The 13844-nt window shown below is 40.7% G+C and overlaps 1 protein-coding gene across 1 annotated transcript in view; it reads left to right on the top strand.

The window, feature by feature from the left end:
• Positions 1-3009: 3009 nt before the first annotated feature.
• The window catches only part of LOC126235568 (uncharacterized), a 101530-nt gene continuing 90695 nt past the window's right edge, over positions 3010-13844 (top strand). Inside the window, exon 1 of the mRNA XM_049944289.1 lies at positions 3010-3423. Within this exon, the coding sequence (XP_049800246.1) occupies positions 3180-3423 (244 nt within the window). The 5' untranslated portion in view covers positions 3010-3179. The remainder of the gene's footprint in view (positions 3424-13844) is intronic.

The following is a 13844-nucleotide window of genomic DNA, read 5'->3' on the forward strand; positions in this document are numbered from 1 at the left end:
TTTGCTAAAGTGCAAAATTTTAAATACCTTGGTACATGGTTCAACAGGCGAAATAATTAAAACAGGAAACAAACCAACGTATTGTGAATAGGTCTAAAACTTATTTCAGTCTAAAGCAGATAATGCCATCCAAGAATCTGACCGTGATAGTGCCAGGATTGTTGTATGGGGCTGAAACGCTGACCACAACAAAGAAGGATTAAGAAAACTTGTTGGTCTAAAGAAAAATTGTGAGAAGGATCTTTGGGCCTGTCCAGCATGGGAGCTCGTGGAGACGTAGAAAAAATACGAGAATTATATGAGCTGATGAGGCAACCGAACATCGTTAAAAAACTGAAAGCGTGGAGAATATGCTTGGCAGGCCACATTGCTAGTCCAGCCACCTCTCTGGCAAAAGCCGTAATATGAGAAAACCTGATGGTACACGTCCTAAACGGAAGACCCAGGAAGCCATGGGAGGATGAGCTACAGAAAGAGTCCGTGACAACTGGACCCAAAGTGCACAAGATTGCCATCTGTGGAGGAGCATTGTGAGGTCGGCGCATGATCTACAGGGTCCTCGATCGCCGATTTCATTATGATGTTCGTATGTTGTACCCAGCATTCAAATGTCCATCACGAAAAGACTTTGCTACAGGCAGAGGCTTCGATTTTTTATTTATTTATTTATTTTTTTTTTTTTACAATCCGCACACACCTACTCCACCGGCAAACAATGCAACGTGAGAATGAAACAAACTAGAACCTGTAATTGGCGTTGACTAGTAACAAGTATACCCAGAGCAATTTGTCATGAATTAGTTGAACACTTCTGTAATTCACCGTGAAACTAACGTGTGTCGTCCTGCTCCCCGTTTCTAGCTTATTGCCTGGGTACTTTGTTGCGAAGTAATGTATGAGCGCGCGCACATGTATATGTGTGTTGGTGGGTAGGAAGGTGGATGGGTGAGAGGGAGAAGCTGCTTGCTACTTGCATTCTTTTCTAATAAATGGAAACACAGCCTGAACACAATTTCACTACCGGTTTAGATCTGCCATGTAGATCATCTTCAGGTCTGGTGCAGTTTGCAGTAGTAGTAAAACTAACACAAAATTTGTTTTTTTGTCTGTTACAGCAACTGACAAGAAGGCATTTTTTTCTGTCTCTTATCTGAGGAACGTATATGGCAAGACACAAGAATCAGCTTCACAAGTGTGAAGAAAGCTTCAAGCTCGAGCCTCGTATACAAGTGCAAGGTAGCTAATTGTGTCATTCGATAGATTCCTCGTTCACTTCCAGGTTTAGTAAGATAATACTCATACAATAGGCAACCCACTATTCTATAAAACTCAGTGGAAAGATACGAGGCGTATTTTTTTTAAGTAAGTACCGTTTTGAACTTAAAAAAGACGTGCTAAGATATCCCAATAATGTTATTTTTACATGAAAGCCTCTACCTTAGCCGGCCGCGGTGGTCTAGCGGTTCTAGGCGCTCAGTCCGGAACCGCGCGACTGCTACGGTCGCAGGTTCGAATCCTGCCTCGGGCATGGATGTGTGTGATGTCCTTAGGTTAGTTAGGTTTAAGTAGTTCTAAGTTGTAGGGGACTGATGACCACAGATGTTAAGTCCCATAGTGCTCAGAGCCATTTGAACCATTTTTGAACCTCTACCTTAATCGAGTCATTGACCCCATTACAACCTGATTCTTCCTTGTTTACGTTGTGTACTGAGTGTTTAAGATGCCTCCGGTAATCGTGAGTCCCGCCGACTGTGAAGTACGGACTGTTATAAGATTTCTTAGTGCTGAAGGCCCAAAAGCGATCGATATTCATCGTGAGATCTCTGCAGTTTACGGAGAAAACATTATGAGTGATGGAATGGTAAGAAAGTGGGTGAGAGCATTAAAAGATGGCCGCACAAATGTGCACGATGAACAACGGAGTGGGCGTCCTTCGGTCGTTAATGAAAGTTTGGTGAAGGAAGTCGACAATAATGTGAGAGAAAACAGACGCTTTACGATTTCCTCCTTGCGGGATGACTTTCCTAATGTTTCTCGTAGTGTTTTGTATGGCATTGTGACCGAGCACTTGAATTACCGAAAATTGTGCGCACGTTTGGTACCGAAAATGTTGACGGATGTACAAAAAACCAAAGGTTTAGACAGTGATTGACTTTCCTTGAGCGGTACCACAACGACGGTGATGATTTCTTAAGCCAAATTGTTACGGGCGATGAAACATAGGTGGCCTACGCCACATCAGAATCAAAGCAACAGTCCATGGAAGTTGTGCAAGGGCATCGTTTTGCTGCAAGACAATGCCCGTCCGCATGCGGCGAATCAGACCAAAGATCTCATCACACCTTTTCGATGGGAAACTCCAGATCATCCTCCAGGATGATCTTGCGCCCAGTGACTACCATTTGTTCCTGCACTTGAAGAAACACCTGGGCGGTCAGCGTCTTCAAGACGACGACGAAGTCAAAACAGTGATGATGCAGTGGTTAAGAAGTCAGGCGGCAGACTTCTATGAGGAGGGTATTCAGAAACTGGTAGAACGTTATGACAAGTGCCTCAATATTGACGGAAATTATGTAGAAAAGTAGGTTAAGGTACACGCTTTCATGTAAAAATAAAATTATTGAGATATATTAGCACGTCTTTCTTTTTTAATTTCAAAACGGTACTTACTTAAAAAACACGCCTCGCATTATTTTTTAATAAAATCTTGCATTTCTTTTGCGGTTTCTGTTAACTCTCAACGATTTTACAGCAGGTAACGTTGCTCGTAACTCAAATGGCACGATAGTGATCTACGATAACAAGTGGAGTGGTACTTTTATCTTCAAGCACACCCGCTGCAGTAGTCACGCCAGCGGTCATTGACCCCGCGAGGGCTCAGGCGGTCCCCTCGCACGGGCCGATATCAGCAGTATCGGGACGATCATCTATGACGAGGACGGCGGATGAGATAACCGTGGCGGCGTCCTCGCACTTCCCCTTCCCTGTCACAGCGGCAGCGCCGTCCCTCGCATCGCTCCTAGCGGCTAACGTCCGAGTCGCAGGCTGCACTGCTGGCGGTGAACTCGTGTTTATAAAAGGCTGACACCGGTGACAGGGGGCAGGTAGGTGCCGACTCTGCAGTCGGCGAGCACGCGAGCGAGCGAACGTGGGTGGCACAGCCTTCCCCAGTCCGTAGCATGGCCGATGCGGAACAGCAGCTGCCGCAGCAACAAGTGCCCGGGGAAGGGCAAGAGGAGGAGGTGGACCAGCCGCTTCCTGCTATCGACGAACCCTTCCTCCAGGGTGTGCTGCGGAGCCACCTCCGGGACGACGGACTCGTCGTGGACAAAGTCGATGTCGGTCCGGGTAGCGGACCCGGGGACAACTACATGAGCACTGTGTACAGTGCCGTAGTGCGTGGCAAGACGGGACGACTAGAGGGTGAGTGGCCGAACGCAGCGACGCACCTGTCGATCGCCTGAGCTGTGTGTGTGTCTGTGTGTGTGTGTGTGTTTCTTTGCACACGCATTGCCTATAGATTTGCTCTGTGTTAGACTTGCGCAAATAAGACACCAGATGGTGGGCGGAAGTCCGAAATGTTCATTGCTGTGCACATTTAGCTAACAAAACCATTTGTATTAAAAATATTATGTGGCTGTCTCCAGCCATTTACATACAGCTACAGTCACGGATAAGTAAGAGCCAATATGGCTCACAGTGTTGCTCGTCCTGAACTGTCAAACATCCTGACTGTACCTCTTGTCAAACAGTCGTAGCTTACGTGTCCCATTTACAGGCCAAGTGAAACACAAAATTCAATAAAATTACAAAACCGTCAAAGTTGCATCGAAGTTTGTTTTTATTTAAATAGCGACAAGTTTCGGACTTTAGTCCATTATCAACCCATCTACATAAGTCCTACCGTAACACCATAATGTACGTACGATGCGCACATTGCTTCTATGAGTGGCTAAGTGCAACGCACCGCTGGACTGTGGTGTTTAAACAGTACGTTGCACTTAGCCTTCACACAAGCAATGTGCCAGCGTACACACATTGTCTTATGGTAAGACTAATTTGGATGGCTTTATAATGGACGTAAGCCCGGAACTGGTCGCAATTTAAAGAAAAACGAATTTCTGTACGACTTTGACGGTTTTTTAATTTCATTGAATTATTGTGAGTTGCTGCCTGTTGCCATCCAGCATACTGGAAGTGAGTGAAAACAAAATTATTCTCGAGGAACCGTGCAAGGAAGTTGTTGCTGTTTAAACACCAAACCTGAGAGCAACAGTGCCCTCTTAGATGTACGATTTTGCGCTTCCGCGTTACTCGTGCCTCTCGTGTGTCAGGCGCTATCTGCAAACTAGCTCCACCACATTCTCATGTAACACGTAGTTTGACGTCAGCTAACCTATGCGGGCTGAAGCAGGTCAGAATAGTATAGAAACAGGTCTGACGGTGGCTAACAGCACTTAAAGCCAACCGTAAAAAGTTGTTATAGCCATAAAGAGTGGCAATTTTGTTAGACTGCTGCAGACAGTCCTCCTTTATTTCGCCTTAAAACATCGGGAATGTCAAAAACTGCTTTCCATTTATTCACTTTCTCGTAAATACAGTGAACGACCTGACTTCTGTAGGCTAAAAAACGGTTATTTACCTGCACGGGAGTTGTCGTGCATTTGCAATAGCAGCATGACAAGAAATTGTCAACGGTTCCCAGTTAGAGGGGTCAGAAACCGCTCTCTTGCCGACAGTGTTTCAGACATTTTCATTTCTCGTTATCAGGTATCAAACAGTATCAGTTAAAGTAGTAATCAATTGATTACATTCCGTTTTTCTATCGCCTCGAGACTGAATATTTCTCCGTGCATGGGAACGCATGACGTAGTGCAACTGACATTGTCGTGCCAAGACTGCACTTAGAACGATAGTGCGTTTCCTGCGGAAGCCAAAGTTATAGATTAAATTCCCGCTAGCGTACACACTTATTATCGCAGGCGTCTTCTCTGTAACATCTCATGAGCGTAAGTGTTAAATATGAAATGCCTGAAACTATGAAACTCGCCTGCCTCGTCTGTTCTAATAGCATCTACCAAGTACGGTCTAAAACTGTACATCCGATTTTATCAATGGAGAGGAATATACCCACAGATATTTTGTAATGAATTTATGTGTCCTGAGTGCCGTAAACTAGAAGTTCAAAAATAGTCATATACAGTAACGTAAATTGATCATTTCTGGTTGCAGATTATTCATACCAAAATATTACCCTTGAACTAAACGTTAGATTTTTATGCGACAGCTGTAACAGAGTAAACAAGTATCTTACCCTAAATCTACTCGGACGAAGATTATTGTTGCCAGCACGGGCCTGCTGGGAATGCAATACCATCATAAACGAACATCCTAAGGGTATGTTGTTATATGTACTAAATAAACATACCTGAAACGCGAGATACTGACCATTATTTGTCACAGAGACTAAAGTATCATTCTTCTTACTGTGGTAATTCGGAAAGTATAACTTGTCACCGAACGGGGTGCCATTTACGTTATAATGAAGTACGGTAGTATCATTCCTTTTCCTACTGAACATCATGATATTTGCATAATTGTATATTATCTTTAATTTAAGATCTGATAAGTCATAATGTTTGCACAGACTGATGTGTACGGAATCGTCAACAATCTTGTACTTCGCATGTTAAGAGCAAGGCGTGGCAAATGGTAATATGTATGTGGACTATCGTAATTCTTTGGTTATCGCAGAACGATTTTGTAATAAAATTTCTGGCTTATTGCTGACTAATAAAGTCTGATTGACATGTCCTTTTCTTACAAAGTTTCTTTTCATGAAAATTTTACTAACGACATTGTAAACGCTTAGGCGGCTAGAATTTGTAGAGAAAATTAGTGATTAGTTCCAGGGGTGACCGTATCAGAAATTCTGTAACACAACACTGAAACACTGGCGATTTCGGTTTTCGTTCCAGTTTGGATGGAATTTCAGCAATGTACTTATTACAACAGCTACCAGAAACGTCTCTTTTTGACAGGAGTGGCTTTACAGCACGGCCACACTCAACTTACAGAAATGTTGTCTATGATGTTGTCTATGCAAGTGAACCTTCTTCCGTCTTTTTTCTGAATCTAAAATTACATCTGTTTAACTAAATCGGAAACTTGATATGTTATGTTTAACAAGTAGCAGAGTGTTGCAAAATCATGTGGTTAAGACTCAAGGTAATAATAATTACTAGACATACAATGATATAGAATGTTCAACCATATTGTCTTCTGAACAGAGAAGAACGTTCCGCTCAGTTTTTAGAGTATAGGTTGCGACTTTTAAACTTCACTCACGGCCGTGTTATGGAAAAAAATTGAAAATATTTTAAGAAATAAAAAATTAAAGCATTGGCAGACGTAACATTTGACGGAAACTCTTTTTAATCTGTATCATATTTCATAACTTAGAAGTCTGGAAACTGGGCAAAGGTTACCGGCTCTGCGTAACCTTCAGCATTTCACTACTTTCATTTTAATAAAATGGTTTAGCCAGTTGCATATGATTTCAGAGCATCGCAGTTAGTGCATCGAATGAGCTGTAAATCGTTCCACACCGCTGGGTCTACAGTAGCCGCGAGCACTGTTGTTTGTGCGATGGATCTGATTAGTTATTTCATAGCAGGCAACCCCAAATCAGCTGAACTAAGAGTACTTTCAACGTAAATTCTATTCGCCATAAAGAAACTAATGAAAAGTAATAGTTACTGAGTATGAAAATTTTGTGAATAAGACTTTTCCGCGACCTTTTCTTTAATTTAAATCATAACGTGTACCTTAGAAAGATGTACACATGCGGTAGAAAATGTCGTAAAACTTTCCACTTAAACAAGATTGTGTTAGTGTCCATACCACACATACTGGAATTCAGGAAAGAAAAATCAGCTCTTAAACTTTGTTTTAAGCGCGGAAGAGCGACGGTACGGTAGTATTACGAATTAATTCTTCCTATAACTCCTCATTCACTTTGGCAACTAAGATTTTTCATATAAACTTTGTCGTGGCAATACGACAATAACAGCGGAGTCATACAGTGTCTATATACTTGTATTCTAAAAATCGAGTAATTGAACATCGAACAAAGACTAAATCTCGAGCTTTTCATTAGATAGTCTCATACACCGATCCATAAGTGTGTGGTCCTGCTTAGCTACTTTTAATGGTTTCTTAAACGAAATTTCAGCATCATACATAGGATCTGACAATGCAGCCAGAAATTATTTAGACAAAGATCAAAGTAAAAAAAGAATGTATATGTAATGAGTACTAGGCACCATGATTACATACATAGTGTTGTTTTTTTTTTAGTATGTGTTAGATTACAGTAAAGTTTATATAGGTTGAGGCACGGGTCTGAGAAATCTTTCTTAATTAGTCATCTTATAAATATATATATATTCTTTTCAAGAGCTATTTTACGATCCGGTTCTTGTTACATAACATGGAACGCGAAAAGTTTCATTCTCATTTCAAACTTTATTTGCTAGAATTTTCTTTAGAGAAGGAACTACAATTTGTCGTATGCTCTATGCGATGCGAGGTAACTGCGCCGTAGTATGGGGACGCTACACCGTAACAAACATCGAAATACACGACGTCAGTCGACTACAGCGCACGGAAGAGAGAGTATTCCTGCTAACGAGGCTCCCTGGCTGGCAGTTGACTGTGCGCTACTTTGGACGAGAGTGCATTAAATACGTAAGATGTATTCCGTGGGCAATATGAATCCAACAAATATAGCTCGCGACTTCAATAACAAGGTCAATGAATATTTTCCGAACTGTAAAGAATCGGAAAGTTCCTTAAGGGATCGAACGATTGTCGAACATTTGTATGATTATTTCCTACATTTGTTGATAATTTAACGAACGGACAGATCATAACTTTGCGAAAATAAGAAAGTAAACTTTTCACTCGAGGGAAGACTTGAACCAAGGACCTCTCGTTCCGCAGCTGCTCATGCTAACCACGGGACCACAGCGGTCCTGAGCTCACGTTTTACTTGATGTTGCCTATCTTGCACATGGACTACTCAGTTTGTATATTTTGCTTATTTTTTTCATAGTTCCACACAACTTCTTCCTGTTTTCTCGATTGATCTGTGTTCAGTTTTTCAAGGCCTATCCACTGTGCCAACTTATAACTAAATCTGAGAGGGGTGCGATGGGGAGGTTCCCTTGTAAGATAGCGTTCCCAAGTGTGCCGTTAAGGAAAGTTCACTTGTCACTACTCACCACAAGTAATTTCATGTAAATACATGTTCCGACGCTGTGCAGAACGCGAAAATCTCTTCGTCAAGAAAATTAACAGTAAATTCTTCTTATTTGCTGTAGATACAAATAGTACAAATACAATTTTCAAACTATGTTATGCGTCATGTTTGGAGATACATATAAATTTAGAATAAAATGTAGCTCAAGGGAAAGTGTACACATTTTCATATGTCGCCCAAAAATTATACTCTAGGGAACAGGTATCCTGTCAGTGGAGAGACTGAGTTGCCCATCTCAAAGTAAGCGATAAGTGTGGATCTTTAACGTAGCACGTAGTTTGTCATGCATGGTCTTCCTGAACTGACCTTCTGTTTTCTGTCATTCGAACATGCAGAAGAAAATTCTACTATATTTCATGCTCTTTCCGTTTCTTCTGCTGTTAACTCTCTGTGCTCATAAAGGCCGTTATCGAAAATGTATTCGAAACGACTGAGAGAAGTGCACTGAACAAGAATACCGGACCTCAATATTTACGTGCACAGAGGATTAAATCCGCTGAAGTTCTCCCTAAAATTATGCCGGTTAGTCAGTACACGACTTTGTACATTGCGAAGAATTTCCCATTATTGGACCGAAAGCAATTCCATATGCAAACCAACGTGTGTTGGTTAAGACGATTTGCAGCAGCCAGGAGATACTTAACATACCAGATATGTTTTATACAATTTTCATGTTCTCTCAGAAGGTTCAAACTGTTTGCAAGTGAGTAGCACGTGTTTAAGGAGGTGCTAGAAAATGACACATTTAACAGCTACAATGAATTTGACTGATCTTTAGTGTTAGCCCACGTGCTGTTCCTTGTTTCCCAACTCAGCAAGTGACTTTCGTAATAATTGTGGCTGTTCCCTCCTTGTTTCCCGACTTGTATCATCAAATCATAAATATACGTATGTTAGTCCCACATATCACTTCCAGGGTGACGTGAGTGAGCACCTGAGAATTATTACTGCACCTATGAAAGAGAGTAACGTGATGCTGGCGCGATCACCTGTTCTCACAGCCACCAACAAATTGACCGTGTAGTTTCTCTGAAACACCTGTTTTCCTTTATTCTTTGTAATTGATTTCGCAACCATTTAGTTACACGCCAGAGGTTCATATTCGTGCTACTGACAGAATTGTCTTCGGCCTCAGCTCCGCTTCACTGTCGGAGCAAATGAAAATATTTCTTTTCGAAGATGCGTTATCGGTAGAAAATCTTAGTAAAGTTTGAAATACTGGCTGTCAGAATAACAAACTCCAGGACAAAAAAATTCAAAAACATAATTTCGAACCGATTGTCTGAAAATTTCTAACTGACCCCGGTTTCGCAGTTAATGTGTATCATAAAAATTTCCTATATTAAATCATAACACACACACTACAATAGCAGTAGGATGAAAATGGTATATGAATTATTATTATTATTATTATTGTAGTAAACATAGTAAATGACTACTACACTGGATTTACCATTTTACCACTAGTCGAGCACTGTGTGATGCTTCGGTGGATAATTCGTACAGAACCCAGTAAGTCGGCTTTTTGTAGTTGTCAGATGTGTATTTTATCAGTGTCAACGCATTTCAAGTATCCATTAACATTTTTAGCAGTGCTTCCAGTGTGCCGAGAACCAATGGGAGCACTTTCATTGGTTTACACCATCATCTCTGTTGTTCGATTTTTCAAGTCCCGTACCTGAAATTTTTGAAGCTATTTCTCGTGGACTCTGCTGCTACCTGGGATCGCAATGTCAGTGATCTACATTTCATTATTGCATACAATTATGATGTCAGCTGTATTGTGTTCCAGAATTCGCTCTATCTAAATTCGGATGTACCTTCTCCGTGTTACCTAAATAATCCTTTACTGTTCGAAGAAAACTGATAACAGATGCATTGTGTCATTTCCCGTATGACACGTACTTTCACCTCAAAACTGGTTTTCTAAATCCGGTAAAATGTTAACGTTGTGTGTCCTCACTGAATATTCTAGTCGTTCACTTAACTATAACGTCCAGGCGTTCGAAGACAACTGCATAGCTTAAGAATAGGACTACGTATGGTGTTATATCGCGATTTTGAGTAGAGTTTACCATTTTCTCGAGTAGCTCACTTGGTGGCGGGCATTTTCTTCTCTGATATACAGTTGAACTTGTCACGTTTAACTTACAGTGTAATCTTGAAAAATAAAATGTTTTTCAAACACGGATGGAGTTAACACTGAAAACGTTGCTACGTTTAGTCCACTGCATCAAATAATATGCCATTCAGCGGGATTCCAAAAGACTTTCACTAAAATTTGTGATTGTATCTATGGTATGTTGCTTAGAGAATACCTATTTGCGACTTGTTGTTTCATCACTAGAAGAACTGCCTCTAGTACACTCTATAGAGTAACTATAGGAGGACGAGAGAATTAAAGGGAATGGCATAAAATTCCAGTATAAAGCATCCACTTTAGTTTGCCACAGATATCATGTGCGCTCTATAAAATGAATCCTTTATCTCATCAAATGCTACTCTCGCAAAATACATAAATGGCAAAGATTTCAAAAGTTTCGTGAAGCTGTTCCGTGACCTGTACAACGTAAGACAGAAAAATGTGGGCTAGAAAGACTTGTTTACGTTTAATCTGCTAATGAAACACTGATAAAAATAATTATTTTCAGAAATCCACCGTAATCCCATTTTAACGATTCTGAGGATTCGTGACTGTCGAAACATTTTAGTATTTCCGTATTTGGTACGCGAAAAAGAGAAACGCAACGTTTAACATCCGAAAGTTCGAAGTACTTGGTGTCAGTCAGATGCGTAGACTAAGCGGAGGTAGTTATCGAACGACCCAACAAATTAATTCGTCTTTCAGTCTCCTGCCGCGGCATCGATCCACATGAAGCATAATTTGTCATTAATTTACATGAATAGTCCTAAAACACTTCCTGTTATTAACAAAAAACATAGTATTGATAAATGATACGCCGCGCACATACACACCGGGCTTTTTCCAGAGTAAAGTATGTCTCTAAGCACTTATTGTTGATAGATGATATTCTTAATTGCTGAAGGAGCATTAGAAACACAGACAGAATAGACAGAAAGGACAACGACAAGTTCAAGATCCTGCTTTTAGAATCCAGTAGGCATTCTAATTGCTCATCAAAAATGATTGATTCATCTACTAAAGGAAACATCGGCTTATCGGAGACAGATATGTGCCGTAAATCTCTAAGATTTTTCCAAAAAATTATTAATGGTACTCGTTACCAAGGTCTATCTCGTTATATTGCTGCAACGAAGGACAAGCTACATCACAATATTTAATCTGTGGATGCATTTTGATTTAATCCCTAGCAGATATTTATTCCTATTTTTATAGTATTTAACAAGACTATACTTTTGTCAGGATTTATTATGTTTTTTTCTCACTTTGGTACTCTACCCAGTGCTCTGACCGCAAATAGAAATGTCGAAAATGAAACGAAACGTGGCCTCATTGTTAATTTCGTATTTCTATAGAAGTACAGTAAAATACGTGAGATTTCTACAGTGATTAATTAAATAAGAGCTGGTTTTCGGTCTAAAAAAAAACAAGTCGTACAGACTAAAAATGGCTCTATAATGCGGAAAGCAGTTTTTGAACAAGTGGTTCAAATGGCTCTCAGCACTATGGGACTTAACATCTGAGGTCATCAGTTCCCTAGAACTTAGAACTACTTAAACCTAACTAACCTAAGGACATCACACACATCCATGCCCGAGGCAGGATTCGAACCTGCGACCGTAGCAGACAAGCGGTTCCGGACTGAAGCGCCTAGAGCCGCTCGGCCACAGCGGCCGGTAGTTTTTAAATAAATAACTGCTTTTCACAACTTGCAGTCGATTTTAGGCGATCATGTTTCTGCACAGATTGAAATCAGCTAACGTGGCTTAACTGGAATGTTTTATTTGTAAACTAACTCTTATATACCGGTAAAATTAACTACTAAAGACGTTGCATATCTACTTCGCAACAAAAATGTTCCCTGCACTAAGCGTACACAGCAGCGGATAAACGTTGTTGCGAGGTAAGAGCGGCAGCACCGCTTTGGCTACGTTAACGCTGCCTCCGACGTGCTTTGGACGCAGCGTAAGGCGATACATCACTTTAATATGTTAATGCGGCCAAGCCTTGAACAAAATGCGGCAGGAGGTCTCACGCTGTCTCTGCCACGTGTATCCGTTTCGCAATGTTATGGTACGTGCCGACACGTCCGCACTACGTGGACTGAAAAGCGTTATTATTCTCTATCTCTCTCTCAATACAGTAAAATGCCAACAATATTTTTGTAAAAGTAGTGGATTCCACACTATTGTTCTCTCTACAGAGAGAGGCGCCTTGTTTCCTTTATCAAACACATTAACCCAAACAATATTTTGTGCAAGGTATGACCTTATATCGTATACTTGAGGCTCCTTCCTCCACTGACAGTCTACATCGTGTTGCGCCACCACTACAACTACATTCGTAGTGGTAATTGTGGTCATTAACATAATCCATTCGAGTAGAGTCCCAGAGAAAATCTTTACACTGATATGACAACAAGTATCAGTGATATTTAGTGACGCGTCATGAAAGTTTTTCATTCCCCAGATGAATTCTCAAGTGGACAATATTTCACTTAGCTGCTTCCATAGGCGTATCTCTATGGAAATCATCGTTTTTACTCAGTTGGCGTCATTTAACTTTCTAACTTTAGATGTATGTAATGACGTGTCTAACGACATGGTTATAAATAATCTAATGACAGAAACAAAAGCATTTAAAGTCTGTCGGTGGCGTCCCATGTAGCGAGAACTGACTTCGACACCGATAAGTGAATACATTTTATTCCCCTGTTACTGACTTCATAGTGAGATGGTTCGATAGTTGGAAGTGTTGCATGTTGTTTATTCCCTTGGTGTGTACCACAGCTGGCTAATGCAAGCTTTTCTTGGAGTAAGAAAGGCTCTTCGTGGACACCAGGTGCATGGTACGTATCAGTCTAAGTTGACCTGATCTGCTCAGTAAGCTTAAAGTACCCATATGATATGATGGAAGACTATCTGAAATTGTCACCTTAAAAAAAAATAGTTGACCAGCAGCTGCACCTCCACTTGAGGAAAGTGTTTAAGGCAAGACAGACTGGCTAGAATCCACAATAGGCCAATATCTCATAACATCAACGTCGAAACGAGTCATGGATCTAAAGATCTACTACTGCGGCTGAAAATTGTAATAAGCCTGTTCTAAACTTCTAATATTTCAATTGTAACAAAATTTTAGCATAGGAAGCAGAAAGCGGACGATACTACCATACTAATAATCTAACGGGTTCATATGTTTAAAAACACCTAATAGGTGATTTAATATCCTAAAAGACTCACTCTTTGTAAACAACTAACAAGCCACCTCTAAGTCGTAGTTAATATGCGATAAGCGCGTCTCTGAGCGTAGCGTTGGACGCTTTTGGATAGGCCCTTCTGCCTCGTTTGCTTTTAAAAAGATCTCTGCTACCGAAAA

Source organism: Schistocerca nitens, chromosome 1, assembly GCF_023898315.1.
Source record: "Schistocerca nitens isolate TAMUIC-IGC-003100 chromosome 1, iqSchNite1.1, whole genome shotgun sequence".
Lineage (NCBI taxonomy): Eukaryota > Metazoa > Arthropoda > Insecta > Orthoptera > Acrididae > Schistocerca > Schistocerca nitens.